The 24,734-nt window shown below is 37.8% G+C and overlaps 1 protein-coding gene across 2 annotated transcripts in view; it reads left to right on the top strand.

The window, feature by feature from the left end:
* Positions 1-24,734, top strand: part of EIF2AK3 (eukaryotic translation initiation factor 2 alpha kinase 3) — a 64,200-nt gene that overhangs the window by 22,501 nt on the left and 16,965 nt on the right. Inside the window, exons 3-11 of one of the 2 annotated variants that reach the window (XM_081253851.1) lie at positions 9,081-9,275; positions 11,327-11,457; positions 13,072-13,306; positions 13,891-14,053; positions 15,029-15,169; positions 16,199-16,321; positions 17,870-18,090; positions 18,464-18,576; positions 21,898-22,020. In XM_081253851.1, coding sequence (XP_081109977.1) covers positions 9,081-9,275; positions 11,327-11,457; positions 13,072-13,306; positions 13,891-14,053; positions 15,029-15,169; positions 16,199-16,321; positions 17,870-18,090; positions 18,464-18,576; positions 21,898-22,020 — 1,445 coding nt within the window. Of the gene's footprint in view, positions 1-9,080; positions 9,276-10,164; positions 10,271-11,326; positions 11,458-13,071; positions 13,307-13,890; positions 14,054-15,028; positions 15,170-16,198; positions 16,322-17,869; positions 18,091-18,463; positions 18,577-21,897; positions 22,021-24,734 lie in introns of those variants that run through there. The other variant, XM_081253852.1, reaches the window with a different exon arrangement.

Genomic DNA, 24,734 nt, shown 5'->3' with positions numbered 1-24,734 from the left:
ATCTAAGTGAAGGCAAAGATAGGTACTTAAATCTGTATTTTTCACCGTGAATGCAAAAAGTATACTTCAGAAGTTAACCTGGTAGTTTTCCTGGAGGTATTTTGTTTTGTAGGTTGACTATAGGTTAAGGAAAGAAAGAATGAAATAATAATTATCTACTTGGTATCTCACTGCTCTTGGTCAATAACTCCCAATCTTTGATGATCATAAATACCAACTCACTTCAGGATTTCTTTTTTCTTCTGCATTTTCTTTCTTTTTTTTTTTTAACCTACATTTCCTTTTAAGCATGTCACATGGGATGCCTTCTTCGACTAATATCCAGATCTACTGAAAGATCTCATAATCCCTCACGTTTAGATCACGTAACTAGTTGTTAACCATGATGCCTCCTCCTTAGTCTTTGAGGTATGATTCCTGGGAACACTTTACTTTCAGCAGATAAGCTTCCTTTACTTTCCCCGTCATGGTAATTTCAATGTTTTCCTTGAAATCTAGGGAAATGTTTAAAAAATTGTTTCCTCAACACAACAATGTTGGAACATCTTTTTTTTTTTTCTCATAAAGTCACAAGTAGTCAATTTTGTCAACTAGTAGTCTGATCAGTTGCTCATTTTACTTTAAGAGTTACCATTTTGTGTTCGATACACAGTGTAACATTTTTGAAGAATTAAAATATACAAAAATATGCCTGTTAACTTCTCTTTAATATTGTTTATCTTTCTGGCCAATAAAGTACTTTATGAACTTTCAGGACTTCTATATTCAAAGGAGAATTTTAGGGCTGATAGAGATTTCTGGTGAGTCAAAGACTGATCATAGTTTGATGTATTTAATTCTTATATCAAACTCATCTTTATATAGTTTTAATACTTTGTTTTTAGATGGGTGTTGTGAATTCAGGATTGGGAAAGAGATACAGTTGGCTCTTGGACAGCTTTGGGGATAGGGGTGCCAACCCTTCATGCAGTGGAAGATCCTACATAACTTCTCCTTGGGCCTCTGTATCCACGGTTCCATGTTCGCAAATTCACCCATGGATCGTGGAGTACTGGAGTATGTATTTAGTGACAAAAATTCACTTGTAAGTGGATTCATGCAGTGCAAACGCACATTCAAGGGCCAACTGTTATTGACATGGCATACTTAAGCTTTCTGCTCTCTCCTTGAATTTACTTTTGGAGCGACTATTTGAATTCTAAAAGCTTTTTTGCAATATGTGAAATTTAGTGTTAACGAACCATAGTCATTTCTGAAGTTTCCTTATTGAGAATAAAAGAAGGCTCATGATGAATTTATAGATAGTCAGATTAAGAGTTTGCATTTTCGTTTTTAACTTTTTTCTTTAACAAGTATATGTATATATGCACTTACACACAAATTACCTTAGAGGTTCAAAATAGCAGCCCTGGATCATTACATCTACTTAACAAGTATTGCTTGACTAGCGCTTTATAGTTTGCAAAGTGACATCAAGTCCATTCTTACTTATTCCTCAACATAGCCTTATAAAATACTCTTATTAACCCCAATTTTCCAGATGAGAAAATTGGGGCTCAAAATGGTTCAGAGGTTTGTCTGATGTAGTAAAACGGAGACTCAACCCTAGATCCTTGTGCTTATTTCTTGCCCCCTTTCCAATATTTCATACCTTTTGAAATACCTCAATACTTACCAATGTGTTTGCATTTTCTGTTCTAATCATTGTAATTCTTAATGTGCCTTATCAGGAATAATCACTCAAAGACCTCATATAGAGAGCAGACTTTAGCATGGCGCTCAGCCCATTGTGAGCACGTAACTGCTTCTTAACCCTAGTGGGAGACTCAAAGGTACTTGAACTTACCACATCCAAAACTGAACTGGTCTTTAAGGGGGCAGGGGATCCTGCAGGGCTGTGCGCTGGGGTACGGCAATGCCCAGAACAGATGAGATCCTTGCCATCATGGAACTTACATGACACTGTGGAGCCAGATGGGGAGCCGGATATGAAATGATTATAGTGTCAGTATCATAACTGAGTTGTGGTAACTGTCACAAGGACAGGTAGAACTAAGAGAGACTTGGCAAGGATACCTGACCTCCCAAGCTGGGAAGTCAGAGAAGGCTTCTCAGAAGAAATTATGTTTATGACTGAGATCCTGTGAGGAGAAAGAGCTGCAAGAAATGGGTAGAGAGCCTGGGAAGGACTGCTCTGGGAGAGGAAACAGCTGGCATTAAGGCCTTGCAGCAGGAATGATCAATCTGGAAGAAAGCAGGTGAATCCCTAAAATCCTTCTAAAATCAGTCTCTCCTGTAGTCTACTGACTACTGACTACATATATAGTCAGTCTCTACTGACTGTAGAGAATGGACTGGAACAGGAAGAAGAGCAGAAGTGGGGAGACTAGTTAAGAGACCAGTCTAGTACAGATGGGGATGATAAGGTGACCGAGGAAGTGAGTGAAGTAAATGATGGATTGAAGAGAAGTTTAAGGAGGGACGTCTTTATGAAATGAAAAGACCAAAGGAGGAATTAGTAGTAAATTAAGAACAGGTAGGGGAATTCTCTGGCAGTCCAGTGGTTAGGACTCCATGCTTTCACTGCCGAGGGCCCGGGTTCAATCCCTGGTCGGGGAACTAAGATCCCACAAGCCGCTGGTGCGGCCAAAAATATATAAATAAATAAAAATAAAAGTGTCCTCCGAGACTGCTCCAAAAAAAAAAGAAAAGGAACAGGTGCAGAGAGGGAGAAAATGAATTTGTTTAGATGCGGTGAGTGCCGAGTGACCTTGAGTGTTCTCCAAGCAGAGATGTTAAGAAAGCCTGTGCATATGTGGGTCTGGTGCTCTCAGAGGAAAGTCTGGGCTGAAGAGAAAAGTTAGAAGTGTTAGTGCCCTGGGAGCTGAGAGGAGCAATCACCTGGAAGGAGGGTAGGGTGAGAAGATGACCTCCAGCCAAACTTTCAGAATCCCTAACATTTAAAAAAAATTTTTTAGAAGTATATTTATTTTTTTGTCTATCTATCTATCTATTTATTTATGGCTGTGTTGGTTCTTGGTTGCCGCGCGGGCTTTCTCTAGTTGCGACAAGCGAGGCTACTCTTCGTTGCGGTGCGTGGGCTTCTCATTGCGGTGGCTTCTCTTGTCGCAGAGCACGGGCTCTAGGCGCGCGGGCTTCAGTAGTTGTGGTGCACGGGCTTACTTGCTCCGCGGCATGTGAGATCTTCCCGGATCAGGGCTCGAACCCGTGTCTCCTGCGTTGGCAGGCGGATTCTTGACCACTGCACCACCAGGGACGTCCCTCCCTAACATTTTAAAATTCAGGTAGAGAGTGATGAGTCAGAGAGAAGAAAGGGTTTCAAGGAGAGATTGGCTTTAGTAGGATTTTAGGGATTTTCCTGCTTTCTTCCACATTTCCCCAATGGTTAGTTGGTGTGAATTCTTTATAAATATTCTCTAAATATAGATACTTAACAATGCAGATGCCTCATTAAGAGAACCCTGTGATTCATCAAAGCCTCATTGAAAGTCTTACAGCCAAAGAAAATGTTAAAAACCCTTTCTGTTTTGATTCTGGAAGAATTGAGGGGGGCACGAGAAGGAGTGAGAAGAGCAGGAGGCCTGTGGATCCCCAGAGTGGTAGAAACATCCATTGGTAGTTTACGGACCAGAAGACATACCTTTTCATAAAGCTGTGGAGAGTGCTTTAGAGGATCCAGTGCAGTAAGTTAATTTGAGGAATTTTGTCAAAGAGTGGAGTGTTAGTTTTTGTCCAAGGTCACATTAGTCAGTGGCTGGTGGAGTCAGGGACCCAGGGATGGGGCTGGATGAGCCACAGTCACCTCCCTGTGGACACGTTTCCATTTCATACGTTGGATGCCTGCTGTTGCCTCTCCCTACCTCGGTTTCCAAAACAGCTAGCATGGCAAGGAAAGTAATTGTTCTGGGCAAAGGGGATTTCCAGGTACCAAAAAAAAGTCAACAATTTAACACTTTCAATGGAATGTTTTTCATGTATTTTACGTCTTCCCAATCTTGGTGACTTTTACCATTTAACTAATTCCTTGAGGTCATCATTGGAAGCATCATTTGTTGTATTAAACCAGAGATGCTTGGAGTTCCTGAGGTAGGACGGAGAAAGGGTGTCCCTTTCCTGAATACTCTATAGAGTAGTTGGGTTTTTTCCATCCTTTTCGCAGATAGTCTGTGTCCAGTTTTCCTTATCTCTGTCTCATGAATCTGCATCTTTCCACATGCTTTTTCACGGTTTCTTCCCCCTTCCTCCCTTTTAACTCTTAACTGCTGCTTAGCTTGTACTTGGGACTTGGCTTTTATAACTGCCAGGGCCAGGGTGATCCTTTTCCCTCTTTCTTGGTTAGGGTACACACTGGATACAACTTTGTGGATTTGAAAGTATTTAATGTGAGTCACTACTTGAGAAGATGCGAGTGTATACAAATCCAGCTTCCAAAGCCGAGTGAGGAAAGTTCTTCTTTATAGAAAAATTCTAGCTAATAAATGTGGAAAGAAGGATAGAATTAGAAGTCATTATTTTATTATTTTACTGAAGTAATAGATCATCAGTTGATACTAAAATGGTGAAAAGTTGGTGGGACACTTTAAAATGGAGAGATCAGGCTGACTCCCTTAAATCCACTGATTAATAGTAACAAATACGACAACTCAGGGGTTGGCAAATTTTTTCTGTAAAGGGCTAGATAGTAAATATCTTGGGCTTTACGGGCCATACGGTCTCTGTAGTTGTAGTGGAAAGGCAGTCATAGACAATACAGAAATGAATGAGCATGCCTGTGTTCCAATAAAACTTTGCTTACAGAAACACGCACTGGGTCAGATTTGGCCCGTGAGCTGTCGTTTGCTGACCTCTGTTATAATAGGAAGTATATATAGCACCACCTGTGAAGTAGTCTTGTCCAAAAAAATCAAACCTGCATCAGATCAAAGCTCCAGTCCTAATTACACTTTTTTAGAAAATACAGGGAATAAAGGAACAAGTTAAGTGACATGCAAAATCCAAACTGTGGGACATTCTGTAGGGTGAATAATCTGGTTTCTCAAGTAAATCAATGCACGGAAAAAGGAGTGAAAGGGGCCTTTATAGGGGAAAAAAAGAATCAAGTATAATATGTGGAGTTTAAGTTCCTTGTTGAAGCAAACCAATTATATAGTATGTCTTGCAATATCAGGGAAATTTGAATATTAGATGATTTTAAGGAATTACTCTTAATTCTGTTAGATGTAACATTGGCATGGTAGTTACTTCTCAGCAATGAATACTGAAGTATGTATAGGTGAAATGACATGATGCCTGTGATTGACTTTAAAATACTCTCATTAACAAATATATGTAGTGGATGGGTGGAGAGTAGCAAAATGTCAATGATTGTTGAAACTGGGCGACAGATACATGGGGGTTTATTATATTCATCTCTTTACATTTTATGTTTCAAAACTTTCGTATTAAGTTAAAATAAAGTTGAATATACCCTCAAAAGTGTATGTGTTGATGGTGGGAGGTTGGGGATGGGTGGGTGGGGAGGTAGTTGCATAGAAAAAGAAGGAAGAACTGAACGAAAATATATTTTTGCATATTAGAAGAATTTTTGTTTTTATTGCTGGTTATATTCATTTTAGTAGTAGTACTTCCTTTATTTTCTCAGTTGAAGTTCCTTCTGCCACTTGAAAATAGAGTTCTTATCTCACATTCTGATTTCAAATAGAGTCCTTGATTACATGAGCCACTGGTATTCATTATGCCAGTTAGAGTTTGTTCAGAAATGGTAATTGAATTACTTTACTAAACTGCTTTGTGATTGCGTGGTTAAAGACCTTGATTGGATCTTAGGGACCGAGTTTGCCAGCTGATTTGACAAACCTTTTATTTTGAAATTATTAACAGGGAAAAACAAATAGAGGAAAACCCCCCAAATAACAAGCATTTGTATTTTTTAAAATGACTGAAGTGGGAAGCAAGTCACATAATTAGTTTGAGATGCAGAGCAGCGAATCAGAACAAATAGCTGCTTCCAGAGGCAAATCGGTGGAATGTGAAAATGCATCACCATAACCTACATTTTTTTATACCAAGAGATTTGCAGTTGACTCTCCGGGTGACTCATTCCTATGCTGGGAGGGTGAGGTAATGCTCTTCTGAGGGGTGATGTCATCTCTCTACCTGAACTGCAGGCATATATCTCTTCTTGTGGCTCTCAAGGAAAAAACACCATCTGCTTTCACAGATGCAGCCTGAAAGACTTCACAACGATTGGTGCAGAGGTTAGCAGCCGTGGGTATGAGTCATTAGCAGCCAATTATTGAAGAGCAGCTATTTAAAAGTAAACTTTAAAATCACAGTCTAGGAATATGACATGATTGAGTATTGGATCATAATGCTTTTTTGTTTTGGGTTTTGCACTCTTCTTTTAAAATAAGGCAGTTTTTCATGGTCAATCACGTGAAATCTTCTTGGTTGTTTAAGCCATATTTTTAATTGCAGATAAGTTTGCTTTCTTTTACATTTGGGAAGCAATGATGAATTTTAGCTCCTATTTGTTTGATGGATTTTCTGGTTTGTTTTTTTGTTGGGGGGATTGGGGGCGGTTGCACTTAGAAGCCATTGTGTTCCCTAAGGACCTGCTACTTCTTTAGGGGAAAAGAAGTTGTTTAATGGAAAAAGAAACAAGTAAAAATAAATGTTATTTGTTTACTAGAGACCCACTAACCCCTCTTCCTCTTTCTTGTAGTGACACACACCTGCTGTCCCTATTTGTACTCAACCAGTACCACTGTTGACATTACCAGACAATACCTATTTTTAAATTTTATCACAATTTGAATTTATTGTTCTAGTAAATGGAATAGAGAATACCTAACATGATATGGAAGGTAGAGAACAGTAAACACTTGATTTTCTAACTGATATGTAACTTAAAATGGGAGATCACATTGGCTAAATACTACAATACTGTTACTGTAGGGTATATAAACTATGACCTAAATCTGTTCTTAACGACAACCTCAAGTTGGACATTCTACAAAAGATAAAAATAGAAAGTTTTAATTTTTGAAAATATAATCTTTTATTTGTTGTTATCAAGAAATATAAGAAAGCAAAGAATAAAATAGTAATGTTAAAATTCTAAGATAATATGAGGTGGTATACATACATACTGATGTCATTTGAGAGCTTACTAAAAATCAAATGTTTTTTTAATAAAAGTAGTAGTTGGAGATCTTTAAATATCCAGAATTATGATGAGCCTTCAGTTTAATGGTCTAGCCTTCCGAGTTTAATTACAGAGCCCCTTCAAGGCTCTTGAGTATCTTTCTTTTCTTTTTAACCTCTTATTTGGAAATAATTTCATACTACAAAAAGTTGTACACTTTTTGGTATGAAAAAACCCCAACCCTTATATACCCAGATTTATCTGCTCAGAACGTGTTTGCTTTATCATTTGAGTTGTCTCTCTCTCTCTCTTATCTCCCAAACCCCCATACATATTCTTTTTTTCTTGAAACATCTAAAGATAAATATCCATTGTAGCCCTTCACTCCTAAATGCGTCAGTGTGCATTTCCTAATAGAAATAGGAAATTTCTCTATTCTCTTACATAATCACAGTACAGTTATCAACTTCATAAATTTATACTGACACTTTACTGTCCATATTCCAGTTTCAACAGTTGACCTAAATAATGTCTTTTATAGCGTTCTCCACTCCCAGTACAGCATCTAGTCTAGGGTCAGGTAATACATTTACTTGTTACATTAGCGTCTTTTAATCTGGATTTTTTTCCCCACAGACTTTATCTTGTATGACGTTGACATTTTTTTAAACATCTTTATTGGAGTATAATTGCTTTACAATGCTGTGTTAGTTTCTGCTGTATAACAAAGTGAATCAGCTATATGTATACATATATCCCCATATCTCCTCCCTCTTGCGCCTCCCTCCCACCCTCCCTATCTCACCCCTCTAGGTGGTCAAAAAGCACCGAGGTGATCTCCCTGTGCTATGCAGCTGCTTCCCACAAGCTGTCTGTTTTACATTTGGTAGTGTATATATGGACGTTGACTTTTTTGTGTGTGTGTGGTACGCGGGCCTCTCACTGCTGTGGCCTCTCCCATTGCGGAGCACAGGCTCCGGACGCGCAGGCTCAGCGGCCATGGCTCACGGGCCCAGCCGCTCCGCGGCATGTGGGATCCTCCCGGACCGGGGCACGAACCCGTGTCCCCTGCATCGGCAGGTGGACTCTCAACCACTGCGCCACCAGGGAAGCCCAGTAACCTCTTCTTGAACTCACTTGGTCACAGAACTCTCCTTAGTAATTCCCTTATTGTTATGGAACACGCTTGGCTCGTGGCAAACAGAGTTTGAGGAAAACGAGACTGGAGTGTACCTGTGGGTCCCAGGAGAGATGGGTGGTTCTTTTAAGTTGCTTTTGGTGGATGAACTGAGCAGTTCCGTATGCTGCTCAGGAGGCCTGAGGACCTCTGGTGAGAGACTATGGCTCTTACTTCCTACTCTTACAGTTCAGATCCTTTTATTAATTTATTTTTTAAGATTTATTTTAATGAAGTATAGTTGATTTACAGTGTTGTGTTAATTTCTACTGTACAGCCAAGTGATTCAGTTATACATATATATATATGCTTTTTCATATTCTCTTCCACTGTGGTTTATCACAGGATATTGAATATAGTTCCCTGTGCTATACAGTGGGACCTTGTTGTTTATCCATCCTATATATACTAGTTTGCATTTGCTAATTCCAAACTCCCAAACCATGCCTCCCCACCCACTCTCCCTCTTGGCAACCACAAGTCTGTTCTCTATGTCTCTGAGTCTGTTTCTGTTTCGTAGATAAGTTCATTTGTGTCGTGTTTTCAATTCCACATATAAGCGATATTATATGATATTTGTCTTTCTCTTTCTGTCTTACTTTGCTTAGTATGATAATCTCTACTATGGCAGTATTTCATTCTTTTTTATGGCTGAGTAGTATTCTATTGTTTACATGACCCACATCTTCTTTATCCATTCATAAAATCCTTTTAAAAGTTAGCTTTTTATTTTAGGTATTTGGGAATAAGATGATCATTCCTTCCCTGGATGGAGACCTCTTCCAGTGGGACCGGGACCGTGAGAGGATGGAAACAGTTCCGTTTACAGTTGAATCGCTTCTTGAATCTTCTTATAAATTTGGAGATGATGTTGTCTTGGTTGGAGGAAAGTCTCTCACTACATATGGACTCAGTGCATATAGCGGAAAGGTGAGTAAAAATGTTCAGTTTGGGGAGAAATCAAAATAAATAGGAATAGAAGAGATAATTTCTTAAACTATACTATTACTGGTTGAGCTTTATAATAATTTCCCCTGAGGATATCATTTCTTTTGATAAAAGAACTGTGAAGTAGAAAGGGGGAATATTATTAAGAGAAACTAAATTTATCCAAGATAACAGAATGAACAGCAGAGCCAGGAATAGCAGGAGGAAGAGAATTAATAACTGTGGTATACTGTATGTCAGGTGCATTTTTCATGCCTTATTTTGAAATCATCACAATATTTCTAATGGTTACATTTTATAATTTTCATTTGGATAGATGAGGAAACCTCCAAAGAATAATAATAATCCTGATGATAAGAATAATTGCTACTACTTATTTCTCTAGTTTGAGCCTATCATAAGAGGATCCAAGAGGCAAATTTGTACTCATTTTACAGATGAGAAAACCAAGGCTTTCAAAGGTTCAGAATCTTCCAAGGTCAGATTTGACTTGGATCTGTGTGAAGAAAAAGTCATACTGTTAATGACCTAGACTTTCTCCATTATTAGCTCTTAGGAGATGATCTACTTCTAAGATTGGGTCTTATAATTCCATTATGGGGAATAACTAATTAAAACCATGCTTTTTGGAAAGGTAAAAATCTCTTTTTAACCCCCTAATACGTTGATACTTGAATATTTTTTGTATATAGACTTAAGACGAAAATAAGGAAGAATAGAAAAAAGATCTTTGGCCCTCAAGTTTTTCAAACTTTAAGGATCCCTTGTCTGAGTGTTAGGCCCGTAGGCCCTTTGCAAGCTTCTCTGCCCTCTCCAGCCACCTGCTTGTGTATTGTATTGAGGCGGCCTTGTGATCCTTTGTTTCCTTCAGTATTCTCATCTGTAAAACAATGGAATTGAACCCCGTCACCTGGTTCTCTGATTTGATGTGCTGCTCCAAAATTCTGGTATTCTAGCAGGTATGCTTCTTTCTGTGAGGATTTTGGTCACATCATCCAAAGAATCTTCCTTTTCCTTTGAGTGAAGTTTTGAAGGAAGTACTTGAAAATACTGCAGCTGTTAGAAAAGGTTCAGATTTTTTAAAACTAAATATTTCCGTCATATGGAAATTCTGATGTGTTTTTTTTTAATTCACCTATAATTTTATTAATGATATTATAACTAAGAGATCACAACTAGTTATCCATTTCTTCCATGGAAATGCTCAAAGTAAGACTTATTCCCCAAAATAAACATTCATTGGTACTTTTATGGTTCTAAATGTTTAATTTTTGGAGTTGGTGGTAATCTAGCTGTTGCTTTTTTTTCTTTTTCAGGTTATTTATGTATTTAAAAAAATTTCATTGCAGTACAGTTGATTTACAATGTTTTGTTAGTTTCTGGTGTACAGCAAAGTGAATCAGTTATACATACACATATATCTACTCTTTTTTAGATTCTTTTCCCACATAGGCCATTACAGAGTATTGAGTGGCGTTCCCTATGCTATACAGTATAGCTGTTGCTTCCTTTTCTTTTTTTTTTTTAACAGAAACTGTGTATTTTTTATTTAATTAATTAATTTATTTATTTTTGGCTGCATTGGGTCTTTGTTGCTGCGCGCAGGCTTTCTCTAGTTGCGGGGGCTGCTCTTTGTTGCAGTGCACGGGCTTCTCATTGTGGTGGCTTTTCTTGTTGTGCAGTACGGGCTCTAGGCACGTGGGCTTCAGTAGTTGCAGCACGCAGGCTCAGTAGTTGTGGTTCGCGGGCTCTAGAGCACAGGCTCAGTAGTTGTGGCGCACGGGCTTAGTTGCTCTGCGGCAAGTGGGATCTTCCCGGACCCGGGCTTGAACCCGTGTCCCCTGCATTGGCAGGCGGATTCTTAACCACTGAGCCACCAGGGAAGCCCCCTAGCTGTTGCTTCTTCATGCTTGGCTACTTTTTACACATTTCCTCAATTTCCTTTCACTTGTTATAAAACTGTTGAGCGTCTTTTAATGTCTCTGATCTCCTGTAACTTGTTCTCTTTACTAATTTTACATCTGTCTTTTCAGGTGAGGTACATCTGTTCAGCTTTGGGTTGTCGCCAATGGGATAATGATGAAATGGAACAAGAAGACATCCTGCTTCTGCAGCGCACCCAGAAAACCGTTAGAGCCGTCGGCCCTCGTAGTGGCAGTGAGAAGTGTGTATTCAGATAATGTTGCTGTTGATGTTTAGAAGTACAGCAAGGCCAGCATTCATCAGCTTTTTCTTTGTGGAGATTTTCTGAACTATTTTGTTTCCCCCAAAGCATACTACTCTTTTAAGAGAAATGAAGCCCCTAAATTTAAAACAGCTTGATGATTATTAACAGATCCTGAACTGAACTTCTCACCATGTGCTTCAGGATATGGTAACAAAGAGGAGTCCCATACAGTGACTATATATTAGCTTAGTCTTAGGTTAATGATATTTTTCATAGCAATCTCACTGATCAAAGTTCTTTGAATGCAGAAAACGCTTAAGACAAAGCTGATGTGCTTTGTTTCACTTGGGTCTGTTTGACCCTGCAGTTCTCTCTAGTAGGTCGTTTCATGGTTTGTGTGACTACCACCTCAATTATAAAATAATATTTCAGTGTATTTTCTTAAAGTGTTAAAGCATAATTTATTTGGTCAAATACTGTTTTGTTTCCTTTTTCAAATAATGTAAATTTTTACATTTAAAGTAATGTGATTGAATTAGATATGCTGGTGGTAAATCACATGCTTGACTTTTCAAAACCTAATATTTACATTTTAAATTGCTGCACAGTAAAAAGAATTTGAGATCCCATCTTTATCTTTTGAAAGTGAACCAGACTTTCAGATGTTGTCTAATCTGATGCAGTATAATTCAGTTTCCTTTCCTGAAAACTGTTTTCTCAAATTCAGTGAAGAATGTATTCTTTCTGCATTCCCTGGACTTTGCATCTGCTGACAACCCAACCTTCTTTATCCTGATGGGATTCTGTTTCCTTAAGTGTTTGAGTGCTTGCTGGGTGCTCAGCTACCATAGAAGCAGATGTTCAACTTAACAGAATTTGAGTTACTAGAATGGGAAGAGTCTGGCATCTAAGATCCATATTCGTTAAGTATCTATTTTTTAACAGATGTCAGAATTCTAGGGCCATTTTATATCTTAGTGTCAAGACCATTATAGTATCAACAGATAAGTGATTTTCCTATGTATTAGTTATAGAGGAAACATTGCTAATACCACTTTATGGATATGGACACTGAAACTCAGAAAAGGTTAAATGACTGGCCAGATCTCAGTCAGTAGGGATTTGAGATCGAAGCTGAGGTGATATGACCTTCAGGCTTGGTATACTGGGTCGCATTGCCTTTCGAGGCTGTATTTTCATAAAACTCTAAAATCAGTAGCTTTTGTCTTGCCTTTTGCATTGGTTTATTGGGATATGTTAATTTCTCTGCACTTGAACGAAATGTGTCAGGCTTTAATTAAGAAGTAAGGCAGACTGCAAGCTACCTTATTTTAGGTGACTGATGTGTTTTGAGAAAATGACCCTGATTTGGAAATGTGAACATTTGTTAATTTCAAGAGAAAAATCTGTCCTGTAGCTGTTGGTCAGGACCAAGTTTCGCCCTCTTGTGGCATAAATCAGCAAGCATGCTCCTTTCCAGAAGATTGTGTTGAGTTGTTCCTTTTCTCATCACCAAATTTTAGTGTTTGCTTCTTCACTCTAGAAGAGTTTTTAATTATTTGGTCCTTTATTTAAATGTAAATTTCTAAAACACACCTTTGTAAATTTAAGGTGGAATTTCAGTGTTGGCCACTTTGAACTTCGGTATATTCCAGACATGGAAACTAGAGCCGGATTTATTGAAAGCACCTTAAAGCCCAGTGGAAACAAAGAACAGTCTAAAATTATTTCAGACGTGGAAGAACAGGAAGCTGCCGTGATGGACACAGTGATAAAGGTCTCCGTTGCTGATTGGAAAGTTATGGCCTTTAGTAAGAAAGGAGGACATCTGGAGTGGGAATACCAGGTACCTAGAACCACTGAGAATTTATAAATATGTTTCTTTCCTTCTCAGTTTGACCAAACATGTTGGGTAGAAGGAGGTGACTGCCATTTTGGATTTTCACCTTGTTCTCTGTGCTCTAAGAAATTTGTGATTTTACATCTGTTAGAATGACTTTTAAGAAAAAGTCAAAAGGTTGGTGAAGATGTTGGTGAACAGTGTACAACAGTGTATCTTCGTGCAGTGTTCGTGAGAATGTAAATTGGCATAGATGTTATGGAAAACATCATGGAGTTTCCTCAGAATATTAAACAGAAATGAAGAGAATAGACCTTAAATGTTCTTAAAACACATACATACAAAATAACTGTGAGATGATGGATATATCAATTAGCTTGATTGTGCTAATTATCTCACAATGTGTACATATATCAAAATATCACACTGTACACCATAAATACATTTTTTTATTCATCAATTATACCTCAGTAAAGCTGGAAAAGTGAAAATTTGTAAAGAATTTGTGGTTTTAAAGGGTATTTCAGGAGCTGGGATACATAGAAATGCTGCTTGAAATGGTTTAAAATTTCCTTTCCATTTTTGTTTAGTTTTGTACTCCCATTGCATCTGCCTGGTTGGTTAAGGATGGCAAAGTCATTCCCATCAGTCTTTTTGATGATACAAGTTACGTCACTAATGATGGAGTTTTAGAAGATGAAGAAGACATCGTAGAAGCCGCCCGAGGAGCCACAGAAAACAGTGTTTACTTGGGTGAGTGAATATCTCTTATCTAGCAATAGTACATGTTGACATCTAGATTTTATCCCTACATTGTCTCTCCCTACTTCAGGTGTGCCTGTAGTAGTTTTAATTCCTAAGTACCTTCTCTGGCCTTAAGATTTGTACTTTGATTTCTATTCCTGCAATTTTCTTTCATTTATCCAATTCTGAAACTTTTAATTACTATAGTGGGTTCTTTTTCTCTGAGACCTATATTTAAAAGGCTTAAAAAGTTGCCATTATGATTTCACATTACTTATGTATCGTCAGAGTCTAAAACTTTCTACATTTGTATTTGCATCTGTATCAATTTGCTCCCCCTTAAAGTATGTTTATTTTTTTCTATGCATCTATACAACATCTGAAAAATTAAAACAAAATTCTGGTGTGCTGCTTGGCAGTTGAAAGCCTTCAATGTACTACATTTTGAAAACCCTCGAATCTAATTATTTGAACTAGTTTTGTGGTCAGATACACATAAAATTCTTTAAGCTCTGTCAATGTGCTACCCGCCCCTCAATCTCAGTGAAATGCAAGAATTTGAAAGAATAACATGTCACACGTGTTATGATAGTATTTAATTGAATTGTTAGCAGTATCTCTTGAATGATAGGTGTTTAGGTTTTCTTAAGGAAAAGGTTGCCTCATCTAAGCTGTTACTTTCATAAGAGTACAACGATTTCTTTTGTTTGAATTTTCCTACTGGAAGAGTTTTTCAGTAATTACCAAAAATTATATAGTGAGAAACATTGTAACTTGTGTGTAACTTTCCTCCCCTGTTGTTATTGAATAACCTTTGGGTCAAATTTGAGTGCTTCAGGCATGATTCTTTGAAAAGAGCTATGTAGCACATGAATAAATAACTGGAATTCATCTAATTTTATTAACTCAGAATGAACCTTTTTAAAAAAAAAAGTCATCAGTGCTTGCTTCTAAACCTAACTGACAGTGTTCTGGTTGATTCAGGGATGTACAGAGGCCAGCTGTATCTGCAGTCATCAGTCAGAATTTCAGAAAAGTTTCCTACGAGTCCCAAGGCCTTGGAATCTGTCAACAGTGAAAATGCAATTATTCCTTTGCCAACGATCAAATGGAAACCCTTAATTCGTAAGTGAATTATGAACTTTTATAAATGTTATTAAGATGTTCAGAGGCCTAATCATGACTGTCTTTGCCCTAGTTTTGAATATCACAGAGATCACAACTATTATATACTGTATATTTTCTGATAAACTGGGAAGGTATTTCAGACGTTAATGAATTTTAATTATCCTTTAGAACATGATTTCATTGAAACAGCAGCTACTTCTGTAGAAATCAATGGCAATGAAGTATTTCTCTAGACAGCTTAGAAAAACTCTTTAACCATTCTCTGACCATGCCTTGATATCATTTAGCTCTTAACATATTTATATTAAAAATATTTATGGGACTTCCCTAGTGGCGCAGTGGTTAAGAATCTGCCTGCCAATTCAGGGGACACAGGTTTGAGCCCTGGTCCGGGAAGATCCCACATGCCACGGAGCAACTAAGCCCGTGAGCCACAACTACTGAGCCCACGTGCCACAACTATGGAAGCCTGCATGCCTAGAGTCCATGCTCAGTAACAAGAGAAGCCACCACAATGAGAAGCTCGTGCACTGCAGTGAAGAGTAGCCCCCGCTCACCGCAACTAGAGACAGCCTGCGCACAGCAATGAAGACCAAAAGCAGCCTAAAATAAATAAATGTATTTTTTTAAAAAAGAATAAATGAAAAAAAAGACCACTGCAATAGTCCAGATAAGAGATTAAAAAAAAAAAAAGAATATTTATGAAACATCTGGTTATCACATCATGTTCTCTGAGACACTCAAATTGAGTTGAATTCAAAGACTAAACCATCTGTTTCCTTCAGCTATCTTTCTGTACCTTGTATATGTTTTTTATCACATATATCACATCATATTTTAATTACTCGTTTAAATGACTCATCTCTCTACAAGACGGTGCTTTTCAAGAGAAAGAACGTTGGGCCATTTGTTTGACTTACATATTTGAACTGAGCTGTGCTATTTGAGTATCTGTTTTTTGGATGAATGAGGCACACACATTTTCATGAAAGTCATAACAGTTAAGATTTTACCATTTTCTTTTAGATTCTCCTTCCAGAACTCCTGTCTTGGTGGGGTCTGATGAATTTGACAAATGTCTTAGTAATGATAAGTTTTCTCACGAAGAGTACAGTAATGGTGCACTTTCAATCTTGCAGTATCCATATGGTAAGTGTGATTCCACTTGGATTGAAAATGCTGTTTTTATTTTTCTGTTTATTTTAACTTATTAATTTGAAATTAATGATAGAATTCAAATGCAAAGTAGTCAGTTGGAGGGTAGAAAATAAATGTCTTGGGAGGCAGATATTGTGAATGGTGGCCAAGGGTACAAGGCTTCAAAGACAGATTGCCAGGGTTTTGCCACATGCTAGGCTGGGCACACCTAACTTACCTGTGTCTCTGTTTCTTCATCTGTAAAACAAAGATATAGTAATCCTAATATCTATTGGGTTGTTGTAAGGTCTAAATGAGATAATGCACAGTCTTAATTAGCACCATGCCTGACAAATAATAGTGTTCAATAAGCATTAGTTCTTGTTATTAGCTCTTATTTAATTATGAGCTTATATAATATAGTCTATATAATATCAGTCTGTATAATGAAGAAGATAGATGTTTCCCATAGAGCTATGTGAAAATGCTATAAGATAGGTTCATTTTAATTTTGTTTTCAGACGAGGAAAATTAGTGCTAAAGTCAATAGGTGAAATTTGACGTGAAACACATTCCTGTGTATTTAAAGTTAGGATATATTCAGATATGAAAGTTTTTTGAACAGTTGGATATTAAAAAAAAAATTGCTCAGACCTGCATTAGGCAAAAGCATAGACTCCTCGTCAGTTACCCTAGATGATAAAACTGGGAAATTATTGTAGAATTTAAATTGATTTAACAAAAATCAGAGAGCTCTGAACTACAGACAGCTGTCTATCTGATACTGATCAAAATACAAGGTAAAAGAGAATTGTGTAATCTGCCCATGTGGTATAAAATAGAAGGTAAAAAGGACAGGCTGCTTTCTAGGACAAATTCATTTTGACAGCCTGAAAGGAACCAGAGAACATGGTGGAGATGTTTTCCTCATCATGGTAAAATTTGATATTTTATTGATGCTAAATGAAAGTAAAGTTTCAAATCCTCAAAGGAGGTTTGAGTACTGTCTAATTTTTTTTCTTTTTTGCATTTAAAGGATTGAATTATTAATGAGATAATGAATGGACCAGCCCTTAAGGGTTGTTTTTAGTCTTATTATTCAATAGAAAGAAAATGTATGATGCTTATGGAATAAAGGAAAATATATTTGTGTAGAAAGAAGAAAGAGTAGGATAAATGAGGCTGTCGAAATGTGCTAAAGAAGAAATGAAACTTTAGAAAAAGGAATTCGTGTTAAAAGTCATAGGAAATTAGGGCTTCCCCGGTGGCGCAGTGGTTGAGAGTCCGCCTGCCGATGCAGGGCACACGGGTTCGTGCCCCGGTCCGGGAAGATCCCACATGCCGCGGAGTGGCTGGACCCGTGAGCCATGGCCGCTGAGCCTGCGCGTCTGGAGCCTGTGCTCTGGAACGGGAGAGGCCACAACAGTGAAAGGCCCAAGTACCGGGGGGAAAAAAAAAAAAAAAAAAGTCATAGGAAATTAGATCATTTTTAGCAATTAAAGGTGGAACTATATTGGTTTATCTTTTTTAAAAAAATGCTTTTAATGTTTGTTTTTGAAGATAATGGTTATTACCTGCCATACTACAAGAGGGAAAGGAACAAACGGAGCACACAGATCACAGTCAGATTTCTCGACAACCCGAATTACAGCAAGAATATCCGCAAAAAGGATCCCGTTCTCCTCTTACACTGGTGGAAAGAAATAGTTGGAACCATTCTGTTTTGTATCATAGCAACAACTTTCATTGTGCGCAGACTCTTCCATCCTCATCCTCACAGAGTAAGACATTTTTAGAATCTCATCTTTTTCAAAGTGTTGGGACTATAGAAAACTTAGGGTGTGTGTGCGTGTGTGCATGTGAGAACACACATGGGGTCCATTTCCTTAAGTTTTACCCTAAAACCATTGTCGCCCATACTCTTGCTTCCACGTCCTTGTCCCCTTCACTCCTCAACCCATTGCAGTCTGGCTCCACCCTGATCATTCCCTTTCCCTTTGACAAAGGAAATGCTGTTGTTTTATGTTCTTATAATGCATTTATTTTTCTCAATATTGTTTATTCTTCAGTGTTATTTTATAGCCTAGTATTGTTAGCTAACTTCAATTCAGCTTTGTACTGAGAGTGACTTTTTTTTCTCCCCCACCTTATCAGCAAAGGAAAGAATCTGAAACTCAGTGTCAAACTGAAAATAAATATGATTCTGTCAGTGGAGAAGCTAATGACAGTAGCTGGAATGACATAAAAAATTCTGGATATGTGTCACGGTATGAGCCTTTTCATAAAATATATGTATGCTGTAGCTTCTGGTGCTAACTGTTCAAATCCAGGAAGAAATGGCCTTAGATACAGAGAAGGAATGGGTGGTTCAGAAGGGAGAGGGGGAGTGGTGGGTGAAATAGATGAAGAATAGAATAGTTGTTCATTCAACATCTGCTTCTAAACCTCCAGCTATATGATAAATCACAGGGATTGTGATATACAACATAGGGAATATGGTTAATAATATTGCGGTAACTTTCTATGGGGACAGATGATTACTAGACTTATCGTGGTGACCATTTCATAATGTATACAAATGTCAAACCATTGTGTAGTACACCTGAAACTTACATAATATTGTATGCCGACTGTATTTCACTTAAGAAAGAAGAAACAACCTCTAAACTAGGATATTGTTTAATGTTTTTTTTTTTTAATGTATGACTAGGTAAATAAAACAGACATATCCCTCAAGTTACTTAAACTGATTCAAGGTGGCATAGAAGAGGGATAGAAGTAGAGTGTCATAAAAGTTTAGAATTATAGCCACCATGTATGTCAATTATTTCTCAATAAAACTGGAAGGAAAAGAAAAGAATTACAGCCACCAAATTGAGTTGTTATTCAGATGACATAGTTATTGAGGGTCTACCATGTACTGGGCTTGGCATTAATACCAAATAATAATTTTTATGTTATTGGACTATGGCATAAATCTTCTATGTTACTTAATCCTCAATTATTTATTTCATCCTTATTCTGTCTGAAATAAGCAGAAAACTGGGGAGAAATACACCAATAGAATAGATCATTTTTAAAAACAGAAGAGGGAGTTGGGTTACTTAAAAAGCAGCCAATTCAAATAATTTAAAAGTAAAATAAAAGTAGAAAATCTGTAAGCAGATCTGTCAGGTGTACAGATTTTGATGCTCTGTGGGACAAGAAATGGTGCTGCGGTTCAATTTTCTTACATGGATTATTGCTACTTTTCCCCTTCGTTTTGATATCATGCTTAGAACTTTCATGATACAGGGACAAGGAGAAGCTCTATATGAAACTTACTGCTTAAGGAATATCTAGGGAAATGGCTTTATGACAGAAAAGATTAAAAATTACAGCTAAAATGTGGGTTATTTTGATTATCTATGGACTTAATCTAAGCTGCATTCATACCATATTCTCAAAAATTGAGAATTGGCTGTAATCCGTATGTTTTAGCAAAACGTACTAGGTGACTAGCAAGTGGTAAGGACTTTAATACCCTTGCTAATAAATATGCTGACTTATAGTGAGGGAGAGGAGAGGGGCCCATCAACTCCATGGGCAGTTCATTACCCAAGCCATTCATTGTTCATTCAACATCTTTCTGAACAACTGTGTGCAGTATCTCAGGCTTTGGGAGAAATAAAAAGACTGGTTCTGTCCCCTGGAGAAGCTTAAAGTCTACAAGGGAAGGTGATACTAGAGAAAACATAAACATATAAGGAAAAAAGCCATGAGCTATAAGTAACTAACTCTGGCTGTGATGATTCAAGAGGGCGTCATGATAAATCATGAGTAAGTAAGAGACAGGTGGAGATGGGAGGGTGAGTGGGGTATGGTGATTAAGCATATATTTGTAAGGCTGTTGTGAAGAGAATTGGAATAATGTACTCTAAAATTGAATTAGACTCAATTTTCCTTCCATTTTATTCACTATGAAGAGAACAGCTGATTGTTTTTAAAAATACAGGAGCTCTGTATAATACCTGATGTATAGTGAGTGCCTACTATGTTGTAGGCCTTATTAAGAACATGAGCTCTGGATTCAGTCATGAATTTAAGTCCTAAGTTGGGACCTGAGGCAAGATGATACTTATATTTATAAAATCTGTAATCATATATAAGATGTTTCTCCTTTCAAAAGATATATCCATTTTCATATGAGTGTTTTCTTTAATGTAGGAAGATAATTCAATTGGCTCTCCAGGAGTAGGACAAGAACTTCATGGGCTTTTGCAGTTGGGGAGATGGATTTGTACTCAAGTACCTTGCCTAGCTATTCTTAGGGATACAGATCATTACTCTTCATTCTCTGTGAAGGTAATTGGCCCATGGAGGGTTGGGATCTATTGTCTCTCCTCCTTAACACCATGCTCTAAAGCTGAGCCAACCGCTAAATTAATATGAGTGTGCAAGTCATAAAGTAATCAAGTTAGCCTTACAAGGGACACCAAAGATCATCTAATTCAACTCCCCCTCACATGGCTGGAAGAATGTCTTCCACAGCACGCATGCATGCATTCATTCATTTATTAATTCATCCATTATTCGATAGATATTTGTTAAACCTTCTATTTGCCAGGTGAGCCCAGGCTGCTTTGGAAATACAAAGAGAAAAAAGAATTCTTTCCTGCAGTCCAGGTCCCTACAATTCAGTAGCAGTGGAGAGAGAAAGCTGCTTATCAATAACTGCAAAATATTGAGACTAAGTTTAAACAGTTCCAAGTAGTATGTGCCAAGTGCTATAAGAACATTAAGACAGGGGTCTAGGAAGGCCTTATAGAGGTGGTGAGATGAGCAGAATGAAAGAAAAATAGAGTTTTTTTATTAAATCCAAAGAAGTGGGGCATCCCGCTGGAGCAAATAGCAGAAGCAAAAGCCCTGAAGTTGTGAGAGGGCCTGGCGCAAGTTGGCTGGAATATACAGAGCAGATCAGAGAGGTCAACAGGGGAGATAGGCTACAAAGTGGAGGTCCATCTGTAAGTGCCAGATGGTGAGTTAGCTTCTGTCCAAATACCTTTGGTGATGAGCACACTGACTCCTGAGGCACCCAGGCGAATTTCAGATAGCTTTGGTTCCTAGAGAGATTTCTGGCTAAAAACGTACATAAGTGTAATGGGACTGATTAAATCTTTTCCATAAAATATACAGGCACTGGCATAAGATTAAAATACATTTTCTACTTGAATACAGAATGCCACAAGAGGTAAAAGGTTAGAGAATTAAGGATAAACTTTTGATGGATGATGGAAAGTATTGGATAGGACAGAGCAGTACTAACATGGCTGTAAGAATAAGTGATTAACAAGTGACTCCCCACTAAGCAGACGTTTTTAAATTTTTTATAAAATTCCCAGGGGCAAAATTTAAATGTGTTTGCTTCATTTATACAGACAGAAAAGCAAAGAATGCTATTAGAATTTAAACTGCACTCTCTTAAAATAAGTTCTAGGAAACTTAGTTTATACATTTTTATATATCATAAAATAAGATTGAACTATTAGTACAAAATTTAAAACTATTACAAACTTTCTAAAATTTACTTTTTTTTTTTTTTTCTTAAGCTATCTAACAGATTTTGAACCGATTCAGTGTATGGGTCGTGGAGGGTTTGGAGTTGTCTTTGAAGCTAGAAACAAAGTTGATGACTGCAATTATGCTATCAAGAGAATCCGTCTCCCCAACAGGTAATGGATGGTACTTTTAGTAAACTTGGAGTTAGGACTATATTATCTAATCTCATAGGCAATATGTCCTTACTATACTCCATAGAGACTATAGAAGACAGAATTTCTGACCTTCTGAATCTTACGTTCTCAGTGCTACCTGGTAACTAGCTATCTTTTTAAAATGTCATCTACTTTGACCGCTTTGTATCTACTTTAAAAATATGCCCTTGTTTTTGATTCTTAACAACTCAGGGCATTCTCATAGTGAATTTTAATAACTATAGACTTTAATACATAGCACCATTTAAAAATAATCTATATTTATTGTGGAAAATAAGGAATAGTATTAAAACAAAAACCAATCCGTGTCTACTCTACCCAGTAATAAACACTTTTAACATTTTAGGGTATTTTCTTTTGTTTCGTTTTTTTTTTTTCTGGTCATAAATTTACCTAGTTGGTAGCACAGTTATCAATACAGTACAGTTTTTATCTGTTGCTTCCTTCATTGTATTCTCAGTGTTTTCCTTGCTATTAAGAGTATGTTATTGAAATGCTAAAATATATTGAAAGTGTTTTATGACTGGAAAATAGTCCAATTAATACTTGTGCCATATCTTATTTAACCATTTCTTATTTTAAAATATTTAGGTTTCCAACTTGTTGCAATTAAAAATAACTTTGGGGGGCTTCCCTGGTGGTGCAGAGGTTGAGAGTCCGCCTGCCGATGCAGGGGACACGGGTTCGTGCCCCGGTCCGGGAAGATCCCACATGCCGCAGAGCGGCTGGGCCCGTGAGCCATGGCCGCTGAGCCTGCGCATCCGGAGCCTGTGCTCCGCCACGGGAGAGGCCACAACAGTGAGAGGCCCACGTACCGCAAAAAAATAAATAAATAAAAATAACTTTGGGGACTTCCCTGGCAGTCCATTAGTTAGGACTCCGTGCTTCCACTTCAGGGGGCATGGGTTTGATCCCTGGTCAGGGAACTAAGATCCCGCATGCCTCTCGGCACGGCAAAAAAAAACACAAAACTTGGCATTGTTCATCTTTTATATAAAATTTTGATCACATCTGTTTCCTTAGGATAGATTCCTAGAAGTGGAATTTTGGGCTCAGAACAGTGTGATGCTTAAGACGATGGGCTTTCAGTAACACCGTCCTTTTCATCTATTGTGGAAGCCTCCTGTGGATTCTTGATTAAATGTGCACTAATTTCTCAGCTGTCTTCCTAATTAGCAGTTAAACATGCTGTCCAACAGATAGGGACATAGGAATGGGACAGTCTGAGTACTATGGGACTAATCCTTTGCTTTGGTATATAATTTTTGAGTAGTTTAAATATTCATATGTACAAAGTACCACATAGGATATAAGATTAAGAAAGGCTTCTGCCCTCAAGAATCTATAACTATTGGAGACCTTTATATATATACTCAAATAACTGCAAAGCCAGGAAGATTGTGACTTGTGGTTTAGTTTAGTAAGTAGCTTCTCATGAAGAAAGTGCAGAGGTAGCCAAAAGGCAGTCAAGGAAAGCCAGCCTTGTGGTGGTAGAGTTGTCTGTGCCGTGTTCAAGGGTAACCTGTCCCTTGGTGGACACACATGTAGGGGAGGGATGGCCAAGTACATGAAATGGCCTGAGCATAGGCTCTAGGCAAACATTTGCAGGGCATGTAGAGGTTAGTGAGGATTCTGGCACAAGTGCAGCAAGGGTAAGAATGGAGGGGAGGGACTTCCCTGGCGGTCCAGTGGTTAAGACTGCCCTTCCAACACAGCGGGCATGGGTTCAGTCCCTGGTTGGGGAACTAAGATCCCACGAGCCACACTGCAGCCAAAAAAATAAAAAGAGAGAGAATGAAAGGGAGTATGGAAGAAAGATGGCAAAGATGGGTTCCAGCACCTTAAATGCCAAGCAGAGGAGTTTAGATTTTATTCCATAGACAGCTGTGCCTTTGAGCAGAAGAATGGTGTGATCAAAGTGGAGGTGGTATGTAGTAAGAGACAAGCATGTTCATTAGGAGATTTTTTTTTTTTTTTTTTGCAGAAGTTCAGTCCTAAGATACAGAGCATTAGTGCAGCAGAAGTGGAGGTGGATGAGGAAGGAATGAGTATCAGGAATTAAAAAGGAGGAGCTGATAGGATTTGGTCACTGAATATGGAAAATTCAGAAACGTACCCGGATTCTCAGGGTGGGACCATTAACAGTAATGAAACACAGAGAGAAAAGTTGGAGTAGCTGACTGTCTCTTGGGGACGGAAGAGGATATAACTTATATTTATTATGTTGTTTCAGGTAATGGTGGGATCCCTAGAATGTGAGCTTAGATCCATCAGAAAAGCTGTCAAAGCAGAAGATCAAATCCAGATGCTTTTCTGGTTATAAACATCATTGCCTATGATATTCAGTAGTTGAGGCTTTAAACAGACAAAGGCGCTCGTACAAGCCTTTTGGATTGTTGTATGTACCTTGTCGGGCTGGTCCTTCTCCATCCTCCTGAGCTGCCAGGCTGAGCTCTCTTTTCTGAATACTTCACTTCCACCTATTCATCCCCCTAATTAACAAGCATTAAGAAATTATCTTCAAGGGTCTTTAGTCATTCATTTTTAGTCAGCTAAGAACTCTTTATTTGAATGGATAGATGTACTTGTAAGCATTTATTTCTAGAAGAAAAAAGAAATACTATAAACACATATTTTTTTCTAATACAAGACTTATTTACTCTTTGGCTTCT

Source organism: Mesoplodon bidens, assembly GCF_964165515.1.
Source record: "Mesoplodon bidens genome assembly, chromosome: 14".
Classification (NCBI taxonomy): domain Eukaryota; kingdom Metazoa; phylum Chordata; class Mammalia; order Artiodactyla; family Ziphiidae; genus Mesoplodon; species Mesoplodon bidens.
Note: the sequence above shows the minus strand (reverse complement) of the source record. Positions and strands in the feature narration are given on the sequence as shown.